General features: G+C 36.6%; 1 protein-coding gene across 6 annotated transcripts in view; it reads right to left on the bottom strand.

Annotated features, from left to right (window-relative positions):
- The window catches only part of STAG2 (STAG2 cohesin complex component), a 150,103-nt gene that overhangs the window by 59,087 nt on the left and 71,806 nt on the right, over positions 1–19,210 (bottom strand). For all 6 annotated transcript variants that reach the window (XM_066357627.1, XM_066357628.1, XM_066357631.1 and 3 more), the window contains 3 exons: positions 14,448–14,612; positions 7,321–7,417; positions 1,367–1,443 (listed from right to left, as the gene is read on the bottom strand). In XM_066357627.1, coding sequence (XP_066213724.1) covers positions 1,367–1,443; positions 7,321–7,417; positions 14,448–14,612 — 339 coding nt within the window. The remainder of the gene's footprint in view (positions 1–1,366; positions 1,444–7,320; positions 7,418–14,447; positions 14,613–19,210) is intronic.

Below are 19,210 nucleotides of genomic sequence, written 5' to 3'. Positions count from 1 at the left end.
TTTCTGATTGGCTCATTTAAGTGACTACACTAAAATGTGTCATCTTAATTGTTGTTAGTAACTTGATTTGCTAATTGTTTTCAAGTCATATTTCAGGATTCTTACCTCAAAAAGCTGTTTCCTTTTAGTAAGGTTCTCACTAAAACATTTAATATTAAAATACTAAAATAAAACCATAACTCATAATTACTTCTTAAGTACTTGAAGGCTGATTAATAGCATTTAGAGATCAACAAAGCCATTTTAATAACTCATCTATCTGTTAGAATGATAGTTGAAAGTCCCTTCAGCACAATAAACACGGAAAAACGATCAAATAAAACTCAAATGAGACAATGCTTTCTACTTGATAGTACACAGGGAAAAGTTTTAAAGAGTAAAAACCACTGGTGTTGGAATGTAGCTATGAACAAAAATTCCTGCTCTGAAGAAGCTTACATTATAGTAAATCTAAGTATGTCTTGACTGATAACAATACTACAAAAACATCACTTTGATAAAGGATCAACTCACATCTAAGCTACTATTCAATTTTATTTGTATTGTTCTTGTTACTTATATTTGAAACATAAAGGAGATTTTAAAAACAAAATTATTTATATATGTGTGTATATACATATATTCCTTTGTCTAAAACAGGGGTCCCCAAACAAAGGCCCGTGGGCCACATGCGGCCCCCTGAGGCCATTTATTCAGCCCCCGCCACACTTCCAGAAGGGGCACCTCTTTTATTGGTGGTCAATGAGAGGAGCAAAATTCCCATTGAAATACTGGTCAGTTTGTTGATTTAAATTTACTTGTTCTTTATTTTAAATATTGTATTTGTTCTCGTTTTGTTTTTTTACTTTAAAATAAGATATGTGCAGTGTGCATAGGGATTTGTTCATAGTTTTTTTTATACTGCGGCCCTCCAACGGTCTGAGGGACAGTGAACTGGCCCCCTGTGTAAAAAGTTTGGGGACCCCTGGTCTAAAAACTGGTTCCTCAGATATTGACCAAATTTTCTTTTAACAATATTCCAAAAATATTTTTAGGCTCTAAACTTTATTCTTCCTTTATATTTTAACTTTTTTACTATAACAACAGCTATCATTTATTAAGTTCTTACTATGTACCAGGCATTAAAAAATACTAAGGAATTTTCAAACATTACTGAATTCAATCTTCACAACAGTGTTAGAAGATAATTATTAGCCCCATTTAACAGATGATAGAACTGATGCTAAAACAACTTACCCAGGTCACATAGTGATCATCTGATTGAATCTGATGTCAGATATCTTGTCCATAACACTAATACTCAGAATTTAAGAATACTTTCAAGATCAACATACTTAAAGTTATCAAAACATTTGAGTAATATTACCTCATCAAACTCTTCAGTCATTTTTCGAATGATTTCAGAGTTCTGCATATGTCTGAACATTTCTGCTGTGACAACTCCTGAAATGTGCAAGTGTGAGAAGTTAATACACGGTAAAATGAAGAATAAACAAACAATAGAACTTCTAAGCCAGTCTCTAGTACTAAAATGTCTATAGTCACATAATATTTTATCATGTGACCTTCACTGTGCTACTTACCCCTATAAATAAAGCACAAATCCTAATCTCAATGTGTACAAAAAGCAACTCCGTACTTCTGAAAGATACCTTTCTCCCTAGTGAAATCTGCCTTGGACATTCCTGCCTGACTTGCTTTACTCTTACCTATAATATGTATACAGATGTCATGAACCAGCCACGACGAGTCTATTCCGGGATATCGAGCGGGAAAAGGTATGAAATTGAATTAATGATAGACTTGATGAGACTTAAAGATATATAACATACAGATGGGTTTGGGAGGATGTCATGGCGATCAGTCACTACTGTTCCTGAGCCAAGACAATGGCTGCCCCCAGAAGAGCATCCGTTTTATTCCCAGGAAAAATGTGGTTCATTAGAAATTCAATTAAGTTTCCAAGGCAACTCAAAGACAAACCTCACCATACCAGTCAATCAAACTTTACACCAATAAGAAACCGGTTTCCAGTCTCTTCCAGAGAAACATGGTAGGAAAGAGTGAGAATCGTTAACTAGGCAGGTGAGGTGGGGGGTTGGGCCCAACACCTCTGTCCACTAGATATCCAGATTGCAAAATACCCTGTTGACTTATTTGGTCTCCAACATACTGACTTAGTTCCTTTAATATAAAACATATGCCATCAATAATAAGGCAGCATCCAGGGTCATATTTAAAACCTTAATGATGAACCAAAAGGTAATAAGGGGTAGAGTTCACTTCAGCCAGGTTGCTTCATTAAGCACTACTCCACATAAGACAACTACATCCCATCGTTTCTCTAAGAGTTTCAAATAAACAAAAGCTATATAGTTCCTGCCCATCCAGAAGCCCATAATCTACTTGCAAGTTTAAATAAAGAATAACCTCCAGCCTGACTAGTGCTGACACAGTGGACAGAGTATTGACGACCTAGGATGGTGAGGTCCCAGGTTCCAAACCCTGAGGTCGCTGGCTTGAGCAAGGGATCACCGGCTCGGCTGAAGCCCCCCCAGTCAAGACACGTATGAGAAGCAATCAATGAACAACTTAAGTGCCACAACTACAAGTTAATGCTTCTCATCTCTCTCTCTCTCAAAATAAATAAATTAAAAAATAATAACCTCCAAAAGGAAGAAAAAGAAAATATTAAGATGTACATAATAAATGCCCTAATGAATGGCAATGGCAAGGCTATATCTCAGACCAAAAAAAGAGAGAGAGATTAGTATAAGTTAGGTGTTCCAAAGAAATCTGATAAGGACATTCAGGAATTTAAAATAAAGCAGGATAGAAGAAGAAAGGCACATTTCAAGAAGTAGTAAGGGTCAGCCATATACAGATCAAATATCAGAAAGATTTCTAGGGGAAAATTAGAAGTAGGAGATACTGCAGGGATAATATAATATGAACATGAATTTCCACTGGTGGGGTGTCAGATTGTAAAAAACAAAAAAGCAAATGTCTGGCCAATGCAGAGAGCCCAGTTGGTTAGTGTCCCTCCGAAGCACAGAGGTTGCTGATTCGATTCCCGGGTCAGGGTACATACAGAAACAAACCAATGTTCCTGTCTCTCTCTTTCCCTTCTCCTCTCTCTAAGATCAATAAAAAATAATAATAATAATAATAAAAAAAACACCATGTGAAAACTGGATTTTCAATAACATATTTCTATTGTTGGATTATTTACTCCTTGCCAGTTTTATCACTAGGAGTATCATAAATATAGTAGTAACATCTAAAAAAATGTCTTAGCTAGGAAGATGAAACTTATTATATAGATATAAATATTTATTTCAATAGGTTAAGCTATATTTTGTAAAACAATAAAAAATCATATTCTCTGCCTGACCAGGCGGTGGCGCAGTGGATAGACAGTAGGACTGGGATGCGGAGGACCCAGGTTTGAGACCCTGAGGTCACCAGCTTGAGCGTGGGCTCATCTGGTTTGAGCAAAGCTCACTAACTTGGACCCAAGGTCGCTGGCTCGAGCAAGAGGTCACTCGCTCTGCTATATAGCCCATGGTCAAGGCACATATGAGAAAGAAATCAACAAACAACTAAGGAGCTGCAACGAAGAAAATCATACTCTCTTTCTAACCCAAAACCTGAAAAGAACAATTGATTCTTGAGCTTCTTCTCTATGGGCATGCAATTAAAGCCTTTCCAGTAATAAAACAAGCCAGCAGGGCTAGACCAATAACTAACACCTACTGAGCTGCCTATGTGCCAGCCACTTCGAATTTGATGAGCCCTGATAACATGCCTATGAGGCAGGTACTATAGAATCCTGGCTTTACAGATAAGAAAAATAAGGCTAAGGCAAAAAGAAGTCAAATAATTTTACATTATTCACCTACATCACACTGCTCAACCACAGATGAGATCTATTTGCTAATAGTGCTGTGCAAGAGCCTGTATTTAACACAACATCAAAGACTCAAATGATTGTTTAAAAATATTAACACATTTGGCCTGACCAGTGGTGACACAGTGGATAGAGTTTCAACGTGGGATGCTGAGGTGCCAGGTTCAAAATACTGAGGTTGCCAGCTTGAGCAAGGGCTCACCAGCTTGAGTACTGGGTCACTAACTTGAGCTGGGGATCATTACATGATCTCACAGTTGCTGGCAAGAACAAGGGGTTACTGGCTCACTCCGGTCAAGGCACGTATGAGAAGCAATCAATGAACACCTAAAGTGCCACAACTATGAGCTGATGCTTCTCATCTCTCTCCCTTTCTGCCTCTTTCTTGTGAGTGTGTGCTAAAAAAATAAAATAAAAACATGGCACATTTGGAAGAAACCACCATCTCCTTAGCTAAAGAAAGCACATTCTCAGAAATCTTTTGAAGGGCTTTCTTATTTTAATCTCGAGTCATAGATTTATCTTCAGAACCTTCCCATAACTTATGTCCAGGTGCTGCAAACTTGGCAGTGCTAGAGAAGCACAAGTAACTCAATCCCTGAAACAATTTCTATGAAATAAACATTTATATATAAATAAATCTCAAAGCAAACATACTGCATATATTTTGAAAAATGCCCAATTCTAAAGCTATTCCTCTCATCTCATAGGCCATACAATAGCCAAAACCCAAAAATAAGCAGAAAAGTAGCTGTCACAATTATATATACTTTAAAAAGTTTCTAACTTATTTATAAAAGTCCATCAAAATAATTTTGAGTGTGTTTTAAAGGACTTTAAAAACCCTAACTTTGTTACATAGTAAATTTCCTTTAATGGGGCTTTCTTGATTCTTTAAAAAATATATAAATATATTATTGCAATTTAAGTTTTCAACACTTTGAATTTTTACAATTCTTGACAACTTGGTTTATGACAAGGTATGTTGAGTTGGTAAGTTCCTGAATTATAATCAGACTGATGCCAGAAAGGAATCTAATGAAGGGAAAATGCTTTGACTATGGCCTTGCTTTAAAACTACAATTCAACCCTGGCTGGTTAGAGGTTCGATCCCTAGTCAGAACACATACGGGAAGCAGCCAACAAATGCATAACTACTGTAAGTGAAACAACACATAAATGTGCCTCTCTCTGCTTATTTCAAAGCAATAAAAAAACTTTAATAAAAATTTAAAAATCTACAATCCAGAAGCCTAATTAGAAAACTAAAATTGACCAAACTATTGCTTAATAGGGAAGACTGAAAATAAACAATTAGAATTTCAACTCATCAAATTATTTCTGGCACCTGTTTGGTTTTTCTGCAATCAACCTTCCATTTTCAAAGAATGTAAAGAGAAATAAAAAATAAATGATTAAATAAATAAATAGGAAGCAAGGAGGGAAGGAAGGAAGGACATGGTCCTTAACAATATAACACAAAAAGGCAGCTATACACATCTACTGTGAAAAGATGGACTTAACACAGGCAAAATAAAAATAACCTATTTTGATTTTTAGAACATTAACCTGGCTCATCATATTATTATTACAACAATACTTTTTCTGAGCAGTCAGCAGAATTTTCTAATACATATTTGCAGCTACCTTAACTAAGAAGTCAAGTCAACTAGGAAACTCTCTGTACTCTAAAGCAGTGTTTTTCAACCGCAGCTCTACAGACCCTTGGTAGTCCACAAAGGAGTTAACCACCCTGATGTTGTATAAAGATTATAGACCACTGCTCTAAAGTTGATTTTAATTACTCAATTTTTTAAATTTCTTCAGACTGACTTCATTAATGGCATTATGAAGATCTTAGACTCTAGAAGTTAATATATTTATCATGCACTAAATGTTGTAATCAACCTCAAATAAAATGCATCAGTTCTTACAATGTTTCTTGTTTTCCAATTCCAGTGACTATTTTTAAGGGGTATTATAGAAGTAAATGAGTAGAGATTTTAAATAAATGGCTTCTTGGGATTCTTCCTATTTTTAAGCAAACTTCCTTCCTCCTGACCTAATTAATGCCCATGGTTTTTGGTGCCATTTCTTTAAAAAATGTAATTCCCTGCCTGACCTGTGATGGCGCAGTAGATGGAACACTGACCTGGAATGCCCGGCTGCCAGTTCAAAATCCCAGGTTTGCTTACTCGAGGCAAATACAAGAAGCTACTACTCTGAGTTGATGCTTCCAGCTCCCCCTATCCCCTTACCCCCACCCGGCCTTGTTCTCTCTCTTCTCTCTTTAAAGTCAGTAAGTAAAATTGTTTAAAAAATATATCATGCCCTTAGAAAACTATGTTAACAACATTTATTTGCCTGGGCATCTTCTAGAATTTCAAGGATGGATCAAGTATTAGGGAAACACGGGATAGATCAGAATCTGTCCATAATCTTGAATGACTCATTTAATTATCCAAATCAGGATACATGACTCCTCAACTTACATAATTTTATCCGCTTGCCCAATGTCTGCACTAAATATTTTTTGGCCTAGAGACAATATTTCTATATTTTATACTTTCTCCATTCCTACTTCAAAATATTTTTACACAAAAACATTTTAAACAAGACCACACTCCCCAATCTAGTTTCTCTACCTTTAAGAAGAAAAACTAGAGCCTGACCAGGCGGTGGCGCAGTGGATGGAGCATCGGACTAGGATACGGAAGGACCCAGGTTTGAAACCCCGAGGTTGCCAGCTTGAGCGCGAGCTCATCTGGTTTGAGCAAAGGATCATCAGCTTGGACCCAAGGTTGCTAGCTCGAGCAAGGGGTTACTCGGTCTGCTGAAGGCGCGTGGTCAGGGCACATGTGAGAGAGCAATCAATGAACAACTGTGTCGCAACAAAAAATTGATGATTGATGCTTCTCATTTCTCTCCATTCCTGTCTGTCTGTCCCTATCTATCCCTCTCTCTCTTTCTCTGGGGAAAAAAAAGAAAAACTAGAAATGTCACCCTACCTTAACTTACTTACTCTTATTCATTATACTTTTTAATTCACTACACTTTACAATTTCCTGCCATTTGAACTTGTATCTCTTCTTTATCTTTCTCTTCCTTTCTTATTCTATTTCTTTGTTCCTAAAAGCAGATCTTCCCACTTGGGAAGTATACCTAATAAAAGTAACATAACAATTATAAATTGCCAAGTTTTTTAGTTAACTTCACATATGAATACAAATTGTCTCTACAGAGTCTCTCACTTTGTTCTTTGCTCTTTTCTCCTCAAACATTTTGTGCAGTTTTAATGCAAACAATTCAGTATTTCGGCATTTACTTCCATGCTGATACATCTTTAGGGAGGAACAAAACAGAAGAGACCATTTGAAAACATTCTGCTTCCCAAAACAAATATACCTTACCTTTACAGCCTGAACACTGAATAAAAAAGTTGATGAGGTCAAGAAGTGCTATATCTCGGTCATGCTTGTATGACTCTATCCAATCATCTACCACCGACTACAACAAAGGGAAAAAGAAACCATTAGCTTTTTCTAATGTTTTAAGAATTCAGTTTGATCAAAATCATTAAAATTTAACACCAACTGCTATCACTTACTTCAAATGTAATATATACATATATATAAAATTTTTAATTATATTTTCTTTTTATATTTAGAAATTAAACTCAATGGAGTGACATTGGACACAGGTTTCATGCAAACATCTTTATAGCATTTAAACTGTTGATTGTGTTATGTGTCCATCAACCAAAGTCAAATCATTTTCTGTCACCGAATATTGGTCCCTCATTACTCCGCTCTCCCAACCCTCTCCCTCTAAAAACCATTTCACTTTTGTCTAAGTCAATGAATATTATTTTATATCTACATTTTAATAATAAAATTAAATCAAATTCAATAATATCACCTTATAAAGCATGAATACTTATTTTTAGTGACATTATTAAAGATATTCTAGAAAATATTAGAAGTCACATACATATTTTTTTGACTAAAATATTGTACTAAATAATACTTAAACATTAACACTGCAATAGAATCAAAGTAAAAAGAAAATTAAAGAAGTGAATGCTTGGGTCAATGAGAAAATGAACAAAATAATTTTTCAACAGTGAATCCTCCTAGTCGTGTATTAGTAAGAAAGGCAAATTGAAGAGTAACAAACCAGAGAGGACAGAAAGTTTATGACAACACTCTCCAAATTGTTCTAAAGATTTAGTGCAAGCCCTACCAAAAATCGCAGATGGATTCTTATTAAGAAACAAAAAGCTGATCCTAAAATTCTTCTGATAATACAAGGGATTAAGAACAGCCAATCTTGAAAAAGAAAAACAAAATTAGAAGACTCACACTCATGATTTGAAAATTTACTGCACAGCTACGGTAACCAAGACAGCAGAGTACTAACGTAAGGATGAAGATGTAGACCCAATGAAAGTCGGGAAATACAACTGAGAGTCTAGAGATAAACCTTTACATCAGGGGTCCCCAAACTACGGCCCGCGGGCCACATGCGGCCCCGAGTCCATTTATCCGGCCCCAACCGCACTTCCAGAAGGGGCACCTCTTTCATTAGTGGTCAGTGATGCTTCCTGCTCCCCCCTTCTCTCTCTGCATCTGCATCCTGTGCTCCTGGAGTACTATATATGGCGACACCGCAAAGCGCGGCGTCACTCATGCACAGTACTACTTCTGGTGACGCCGGACGTACGTGTCACAGCTCCGGAAGTGTGTCATATCACTTGTTACGGCTAGCAGTGACAAATATGGAACCGACATTGACCATCTCATTAGCCAAAAGCAGGACCACAGTTCCCATTGAAATACTAGTCAGTTTGTTGATTTAAATTTACTCGTTCTTTATTTTAAATATTGTATTTGTTCCCGTTTTGTTTTTTTATTTTAAAACAAGATATGTGCAGTGTGCATAGGGATTTGTTCATAGTTTTTTTATAGTTTGGCCCTCCAACGGTCTGAGGAACAGTGAACTGGCCCCCTGTGTAAAAATTTGGGGACCCCTGCTTTACATTAATGGTCTTTTGACTTTTCACAAAAATACCAAGACAAATCAAAGAAAGACTAGTCTTTTCAACATGGTGCTGGGATAAATGGATACCCATGTGCAAGAAAATGAAGCTGAACCCTATTTCACACCATACACAACTCAAAAGGGATCAAAGATATAAAATGTATAACAGCTAAAACCCTAAACACACAGGTAAAACTTCAGAACTGTGCATTGAGCAAAAAGGCTTCTTAGATATTAGAGCGAAAGCATGAGACAAAAGGAAAAATGGATTTGATTTATTCATAATTAACATTTTGTGCTTCAAAGGACTCCATATCAAGGAAATGAAAACACAATCTACAGAATGGGGGATAAATGGTGACAGAAGGAGACCTGACTTAGGGTGGTGAACATACAATATACAGATGGTGTACTATAGAATTGTACATCTTAACCTTACTTATAATTTTATTAAACAGTGTCACCCAATAAATTCAATATAAAAAGAACTCATAATTCAATCATTTATAAAATGTAAATAACCCAATTAAAAACACAGGCAAGGGATCTGAATAGACATTTCTATATAGAAGATATACAAATGGCTATTCGAACATGAAAAATGCTCAACTCAATGTAAATGGCCATCAAGGAAATGGAAATCAAAACTATAGTAAGAAAGATAGTTCTGCACACCCACTATGATGGCTATAATAAAAAATTAAGACAATAACAAATGCTGGCAAGGATGTGAAGAAATGGCATGCTAAAACACAGTGAGAACATTAAAAAATGCTGCCACCACTTTGAAAAAGTTTGGCAGCTCCTTAAAAATTAAATAGAGCTATCATATTGACCCTGCAACTCAAATTCTAGGGTATAATTACCCAAAAGAATTGAAAATGTATGTCCAAATAAAAACTTGTACAACAATACTCTCTTAACAGCATCATTCGGTCTTAACAGCCAAAGAGTAGAAACAAACCAAGCATGCATTGAAGAATGAATGAATCAAATCATATTATATATTCATACAATGAAATATTATTTGACATTAAAAAAGAACAAATATATAATACATGCCACAACATGGATGAACCTTGAAAACATTAGCTAAGTCAAAGAAACCACTCAAAAAGGACCACATAGTGTATGATCCCTTTTATATGAATTGGCCAGAATAGGCAAGCTTATAGAAAGTAGGTTTAGTGGTTTAGACTGGTGGCAGATGAGGGAAAAGTGACTGCTAATGGTTTCTTTTTGGGGTATTGAGAATATTCTAAAATTAGACTGTAGTGATAACAGGACCACTAAAAACCACTGAATTTACACTCAGAAAGGGTGAATTTCACGGCATCTGAAATATACCCCAATACAGGATTTTTTTTTAAATTAGGACAGAAAAAATAAAAGCAGTACTTTATTCCTTTGTGAACACAAAAGGAAACCACAAAACATATAAAAACAATTTTTAAATAAACCAAATTTTTTAAATTGTGATGATAAATAATAGCTAATACTATATAAAGAACAAAAAGTCAGTGGGAAATGTTTAAAGCTATATACCAATAAATATAAAAATGGTACAAAGTGAATAAAATATGTACAATTTGATGTACAAAAACAAATAGGATTATATAATATAGAAATGAAAAAGAAAATATTATCTAAGTTTTACCTGACTCAAAGATTGGAGATATTCTAAAACTAGACTCAATTTCTAGAATTCAGTCCTCTTCTATAATTTACAGCTTGTGTATGTTAAGCAATGGATTTATAAAAGAAATGTGTTACAGATTATTCCAAATATGATACAGGAAATAGATAAAGAGAATGCATGGTATGACTCTCAGAGTTTTAAAACGTGGCTTCCAAATTCTCTGACATTCTTCCCCAAGAAGTGGAGTGTATAAACCCTGTTCTAAAAGAGTGCAGTAGAAATGGTGCTTCCAAAATTAGATCACAGAAGGCCATTCAACTTCTGCACTGCATTCCTGGAGCACTAGAGAATTAGCTGTTCCTTCTTGCACAGGATAATCTTCAAACCCAGAAGCCATATGGAAGGACCAGTTGTAGGTGTTCCAGGTATAGTTCCAGTTGAGTCCAGCCTTTAAGTCTCTGCAGGCTAGGTACCAAACATGAATAAAGAAGCCTCTGGATTAGTCCCTGTTTCAGTCAAGCTGTCTCAGCTAAAGCCCTAGCCATTATAGACAAGAACACAGATGAGCCATCCCCTATTTAGTTCTGTCTGTCTTCTAGGCCCACAGAATCATTAAACATAATAAAATGGTTTTTCTTTTATATCACTAAGTTTAGAGCAGTTTGTTATGCAGCAATAAATAAATGGAACAATGACTATTTTCATCAATAAAGATAAAAATATTTAGTAAAATCTTACAAGAAGATCACATCACATTAAAAAGCTATTTATGAAGATCAAATAGGGTTTATACCAGGAATACAAGCCTGCTTGTAATCAAAATACAAGCTATCACACTGAAATACACTTTAAAAACTTTAATCAAATAGTATGCTAAGAACTTATTCATTGAAATTTAATATCTATAAATAAAATTCAACAGTTAGGGGCATATGCATGGGTTTGCCTTTCTTAAAATGTAAAAACTATTTTAAAACCAACAGCTAGTCTTGTACTTATTCAATCTCATTTATAATTACTGAAATAGATATAAACTGGGGATATAAAAACTGAGTAATATATGGTACCTGATCAAGGAATCAATGATCTAGAAGCAAATTCAGACATATGCATAACTGTAATACAATACACTAAGTGCTATAATGAAAAGAGAAGAGTAAGAAATACATTCAATGGAAAAAGGAGATGGAGCCCAAGAATGCTTCTCAAAAGAGTGACATTTGATTTAGTCAATCCTAAGTGATATAGAAAGGAGGAAAAATGGCTACAGAGAGAATAAAAAGAGAGAGAGAGAGGGAAAGAATACATACTGTATAGCTGGGGAATAGCGAGTATCCCAAAAGGAAATCTGAGCTGGAACCTTTAGGTAAGGAAGAACTCTGAAAAGTTTGCAAACAGTACATTTCCTTGATCAAATTTAGTGTTAGATAATGCAAGTAGAAGTACACAAAATAAACTAGAGATGAACAGGGGATTCAGTGGAATCAATGCAGAGGTACTGTGTACATTCTGCTTTTAAGTGGGAAAACACATTTAGAAACAGAAAAACAAATGGCTTAGAGGTATAATTTTAATACATTACAAAGCATAAGCAACACAAAAATAAGGAAAACTCTTTAAATATTGAGATATTTGTTAACAAAGGAAATAGAAAGCTTAACCCCTCATATTTTATAGTAAAAATTTTTGATGACATAAAAAGTTAAAACAAAAATAGACTACAGACTATACAAAAATAGAATATCCTGATTAGCATGAATATAAGTCAAGATTTCTTATATAACAGAAATGAAAGATACCAAAAAAGAATTAATGCATTTAACTACTTAGATCCCTGGTCAGGGCACATATAAGAATCAACCAATGACTGCATAAATAAGTAGAACAACAAATTGATCTCTATCTCTCTCTCCATCCTCTCTCTAAAATCAATACAAATTTTAAAAATTCCATAATATAAATAAAATCATTTATCTCTTAGATAAAATTAACCAAAAATGGAAACTACAGAAAGGGGGGTAAATTTTTAAATTAGAGAATGACTAAATAAACTATTAACATAGTAACATAGATATTTTTTAAAATAACGAACATGCACAAAAAATAACCTTTTAAAACATTAAATAAGAAATATAATCCACATCCTAATCACAAATATATGAAAGCAAACCATATGTGAATAAATAAAGGCGGATTCAAATTTAGAAGATACAATGGTCTGCCTGATGGTTGCGTAGTGGATAGCATGTCGACCTGGGATGCTGAGGCCCCAAGTTCAAACCCCAAGGTCACCGGCTAGGGCTTGAGTGTAGGCTCACCAGCTGGAGCATGGGATCATCAACATGATTCCATAGCAGCTGGCTTGCTTAAGCCAGGTGTTACTAGCTCAGCTGGAACTCCCCGCCCCCGCCCACGGGTCAAGGCATGTATTAGAGTCAATCAATGAACAACTAAAGTGATGCATCTAGGAGTTGATGCTTCTCATCTCTCTCCCTTCCTGGAAGGAAGGAAGGGAGGAAAGAAAAAGGAAGGAATGAAGGAAGAAAGGAGGGAAGGAAAAGGGGGAGAGAGGGGAAGAGAAAAAATACAATGTTCTGCACAACTGGTAATAGTGTCGAAACTAAGCATTCTTTTTAGTTTTACATGTAAAAATGATCTTTATCAGTTCCTAGTGATAATTTTAAATTTCATTTACAAAACCACAAGTATTTAGATAAGTCCATATTTATAAACAAGACTTGACTTTAAGTTATTCATTTAAAAAAACTTAAATGGCTAGTTCTCCCTAACCCATCCATGTGTACCTTTTATTGATTCAAGTTAATTCTATAAAGGAAATACCTATTCCCTATAGCTTTTATAAATTAAATAACTTTATTAAGCATGTATATTCCTTGACTAGTGTTGATTCAATATTTAAAAGCCACATGAGTTTAGCCTCCATTATAAAATATAAATGCTACTGTCATAACATTATGAAGAAACATAATTAGTATTAATTATTTAACCTTGGATATAACTTTTTGCCTTCTGCTAAGAAATAAGTAATAAAATTTGTAATAGAGAACAGTGATCAAAATAACTCAATTTGGCCCTAGCCATTTTTCCCAGTGACTAGAGCTTCAGCCCGGTATACGGAAGTCCCAGGGTCAATCCGTGGTCAGAGCACCCATGAGAAGCAACCATCTGCTTCTCTTCCCCGCTCTCTTCCCCTTCTCTCTTTCTTCCTCTCTCACAGCCAATGGCTCAACTGGTCAGAGCATCAGCCCAGGGAACTGAGGATAGCTCAGTTGATTCTAGTCTCAGACTCAGACAGGGGTTGCCAGGTGGATCGCAATGAGGGTACATGTCTCTCTAGCCCCTCCTCTCACTTAAAAAAATCAATTACCCAATGCAGATAGTGATTATATTAGGTCACTCAGCTAGGAATTCTATATGGGCAAAGGGCTTCATATTTTAATGGCAGCTATCTAAATTCAGGGGAAATTGAAACTTCATCATCAGGGTTTACATCAGCATAGTTTTGACCAAATAATTTATTTTTAGATATCATTAAAAGAAAATAATGCAACCCTGGCTGGTTAGCTCAGTAGGTTCTCTCCCCCCTCTATCTCTCTAAAAGCAATCAATAAATTTAGGGGGAAAAATAATGCAGCAGAAAATAATTCAATACACAGCTTAAAGGTCTTATGTCTGAATAGACAAATCTCTAGTTTGCTAAATAGATTGATGCTTTTTTTTAATAAGCAGTGCTAGAAATATTTTCAACACAATTTAAAAAAACTAGGGATATATTTCATTTAACTGACTAATGTTCACAATGTACAAATAAACTGGGAAGAACGTGATAAACATTACCTGCATAGCACTCTTGCCCATTTTAACAACTTCAAACAACATCATGTTTTCCACTCCATTCTGTTGGTGATGACCATTCATTCGGTTTGCCCCAGAAGGAGGTTTTCCTCCTCCATTTCCACCTTTGCCCTTTTCTCCTGGGCCCTTTTTGCCTTTTTTACAAGTCTGCATAAAAACACAAGTTAGTTAAATTATATCATTATCTTTGAGAACTCAAATTAAAGGTACAGAAGCAGCTGAAAAGATGCATAAACACGCTTAAACCTAAAGGGGCATGCCATACCCGCCATATAAAATGGTGTGCTTGTGGCAGCCTCTTTTTTCATTTATACTGCCATGTACCACACATGACATTGTAGGTAGCAGCACAGCCTCTGCAGAGTGACAGGCTTCATGGGGCCAAACTTCTATTAGCTGAGTGCTCTTAAGCACATTACTTAACCACACTGTGCTTCAGAGAGATTTTGAATTTGTAAATTGAGAATAAAACCATACCTACCCCATAGGGTTGCTGCTTTATCAAATAAGCCACTCACACTTAGTTTTAACATTTAGCTTGACACCTATTGTTAGTCATCATAGATCACTGCAGTACACTGACAAAGGAATTCGAAATAGAATAGGCATATCAACCTCACTCTTATCTGGGCCCTCCCTCCAACACTAACTTATCAGGAAAATTCAATTTATGTGAACACTATGGAAATGAGGCCCCTTTATAGGAAAGTTATCAATACTGGTGTGAGGGGCTTCCTAAACCTGTGAAAAGACTGTCTATAACACCTGAGTTATAAAATACCTCCCACAACTTTTATAACTTGTTATAGAAAAATAAGTCATTCCCTAACTTAGCATTCTCATTTCTAAAATGCTAGAAATGTACTAAAATCTTTACAGAATAGAATAAATGATTTCTAAGGTATCTTTTAAACTAACACATTTCTATGACCTAGAGCAGTGTTTTTCAACTGCCGGTCTGCCAGAAATTTCGTGCTGGTCCATGAAAGAGTTAACCACCACTTCTGGCAAACCAGCCCCAGTTCATGAACTGTCGGTTGAAAAACACTGAACTAAAGCAAGGGTAGGCAAACTTTATGTGTAAAGAACCTCATAGAAAATATTTATAGCTTTGTGGGGCACATAACTGATCTGTCATAATTTCTTTATTGTTACAAACCTTTAAAAATGTAAAAACAATTCTTAATTGGTGGGCAGTACAAAAAAGGCCAGTTTGCAGCTCCCTGATCTACAAGCAGGTCTACAAATGTATCCCCACTGACAGCCTGTATGCTTCTATATTGTGTCCCATAAAGGTTCCTCCTCCTCCTCTAAGAGTCCAACACCACCCTACTCTTAACTTCTTCAAATCCCTTCCTAACAACTAAAAGATTTTACTGCTTAACTTACATTATTGTGTTAACAATATTCAGTCTTTGTGAACCTAAGTCATTAATTCTTAATTGTAGAATGAAAGGCTTTTGTCCCCAATAAAAGGAATTTCAGAGATAAGGGTGAAAGAAAAGATCAACTACAAGAAGTACACTAGAAAAGTATAAAATGCTAATATTAATTAACACGGAGCTATATATTTGCAATTTATCTATCATATGCCTCCCATTCCCTGTTGGTATGAAAAACTAATTAATACAATGGAAATGGCTCAGTGAATATGCTGAGCTAGAAAAAACAATGTGCAAGGAGTGATAATGCAGGGAAGTACAAGAAGTAAACATGCTAACCCGGGTTCAATCATGGAGAAGAAAAAATCTCTAAAAAGAGACTAGGAGGTAGTACACTGTGCGGCAGCCGTGTTAGACTTGCTGGCGGGGTTACCAGCTGCAAGCACTTTGCCTGATTGGTATGTGACTGCGTGGCAGCGCCACGTGTGTATGGCCTGTATAAGGCTAGGGGTGCTTGCACTCTAGAGATGGGGGATCGCGGATGGCAGATTGCCTGCCCGCCACTGCGAGGGGCCATTTTGCTGTTTGTCTGCCTGACGGGCGGTTCCCCCTGCCTGTGTGTTTGTCCGTTGTGAGGCTTTATTAAACGGAATGGCCCAACCCTTTCCAGCTCTGCAGTTTCTCTACCGTCTGCCCAAATCCAGTGTGGACCTGCCTGGCCTAAGCCACCGGCATTACATATACTAAAGTGCAGTGATTCTCAACCTTTTCCATTTCAAGACACACATAAACTCATTACTAAGGCCCTGGCCGGTTGGCTCAGCGGTAGAGCATTGGCCTGGCGTGCGGGGGACCCGGGTTCAATTCCCGGCCAGGGCACACAGGAGAAGCGCCCATTTGCTTCTCCACCCCCCACATCCTTCCTCTCTGTCTCTCTCTTCCCCTCCCGCAGCCAAGGCTTCATTGGAGCAAAGATGGCCCAGGCGCTGGGGATGGCTCCTTGGCCTCTGCCCCAGGCGCTAGAGTGGCTCTGGTCGCGGCAGAGCATCGCCCCCTGGTGGGCAGAGCTTTGCCCCTGGTGGGCGTGCCGGGTGGATCCCGGCCGGGCGCATGCGGGAGTCTGTCTGTCTCTCCCCGTTTCCAGCTTCAGAAAAATACAAAAAACAAACAAACAAAAATAAAAACTCATTACTAAAATTCTACAGCACAACAAAAAAAATTTTTTTTCCAGTCTGACCAAATAAAAAAATAGGTATAATTTTGATTGATTTACCAAAAAATAATTGTAATCACCTACCCTTTTTGGTCCAAAGTGACTTTTTAAAAAATCAGGTGCCTAGCGTGACCGGTGGTGGCGCAGTAGATAAAGCACTGACCTGTAACGCTGAGGTCACTGGTTCGAATCCCTGTGCTTGCCTGGTCAAGGCACATATGAGAGTTGATGCTTCCTGCTCCTCCCCTACCTTCTTTCTCCCCCCCCATTCTAAAAATGAATAAATAAAAAAATCAGGTGCCTGTATTTGTACATAATGATTTCTGGTACCAAGAATTAACAAACCAGACACAACTTTATTATGCAATGTAACTAATAAGATGCAACCCTATTATATAACCTATATATTTATGGTTCCAGATAGGGTGCTCATAGTAGATGACAATTGTCGCACTGGCTGCTTTCACTCTTTACTTTTGACAATCTAAGGGAAAAGTAGTCATTGCCCCTGACTAAATAGTTAGGTATTGCCTGTTTTAAAAAGTCTTGAGACACATGGGTTGACAATCACTGCTATTATGGATTAAAAGCACCATCTTTAAACAGTTATAGGCTCATATTCTTTAACCACTGATTTCTCTGGACCTTCGTTTCCTATCTATAAAATAAGGAAGTTTCCTAATCCACAAGGTTGTTCAAATAATAAATTAGGTAATATGTAAATGCATTTTCACAGTGCCATGGAGCGTGTATAGTATAGTGTGAAACATGGTAGCTCTTATTATAATATATTCCATGAGCATAGTATTCCATGAACTAGTTAAATAAATTATGTCCCATACATAAAATTGGATGCTATCATTGAAAATGACAGAAAAAATCTAATATATGAAGATTACTGATAATATACCATTGAATTTTAAAAGCAAATTAAATAGTTTGCATAGCATGATTCTATTTAAGTAGAACTGTATGTTCGTGTTTATACATAGGTATATGTACCAAAGTATGTTTACCAAAATGTTAAAGAATAAATTACCTTGGATGTTAAATTTATGGGAAATTTTTGCTTTGTTACTGTATGTTTCTATATTAAACTTTTTAAAATTAAATGTGTCATAAAGAAATACAGCCTGACCAGGTGGTGGCACAGTGGATAGAGCGTGGGACAGGGATGCGGAGGACCCGGGTTCGAGACCCCGAGGTCGCCAGCTTGAGCGAGGGCTCATCTGGTTTGAGCAAGGCTCACCAGCTTGAGCCCAAGGTCGCTGGCTCAAGCAAGGGGTCACTCGGTCTGCTGTAGCCAATCCCCCCCCAGCCTGTCAAGGCACATATGAGAAATCAATCAATGAAAAACTAAGGAACCACAATGAAGAATTGATGTTTCTCATCTCTCTCCCTTCCTGTCTGTCTGTCTTTATCTGTCCCTCTCTCTGACTCTCCCTGTCTCCGCCCCCCCCCCAAAAAAAAAGAAAAAAAATACAACTATAAAATTCATCATGGTTAAGAAATTGCTGGACAAAAACAAGCCGTATTTTGCCCAATGCATATACACACATGCACAGAGTCAAATGTACTTTTCCAAAACAGCAAAATGATTTAACCATTAGCCAAGTTACCCAGAGCCCTCAAGGTACCCACTCATATTCTAAACTTGCATTCTATTTACTCAGAACTTCACTTGACATTACATATAAAGAATAAAACTATTGTCCATCATAATCCATTAGATAGGAAATGGTTGTAGGTTACATTTTTAGGGTGCTTTGGAATAAGAAATTTTTTTTAACTTCTTTGCAATTATATTTGACTACTCATGTGTAAATAAAAATAAAGCCAACAGGATATCACATTTTGCTTAGTATACTGTACATTGCAAATACACGAGTAGAAACTACAATGTATTAACTTTATCTTTACAGTCATGAAAATAGATAAAAGATACTTGATCTAGAAGCCCCAAAACCACATGTTCAGAAGGCTTACCATACTAATTTTTTTTCCATTTTTCTGAAGCTGGAAACGGGGAGAGACAGTCAGACAGACTCCCGCATGCGCCCGACCGGGATCCACCCGGCACGCCCACCATGGGGCGACGCTCTGCCCACCAGGGGGTGATAATCTGCCCATCCTGGGCGTCGCCATGTTGC

Source organism: Saccopteryx leptura, chromosome X (genome assembly GCF_036850995.1).
Source record: "Saccopteryx leptura isolate mSacLep1 chromosome X, mSacLep1_pri_phased_curated, whole genome shotgun sequence".
In the NCBI taxonomy this organism is placed as follows: domain Eukaryota; kingdom Metazoa; phylum Chordata; class Mammalia; order Chiroptera; family Emballonuridae; genus Saccopteryx; species Saccopteryx leptura.
This window is presented reverse-complemented; position numbering and strand designations above follow the sequence as displayed.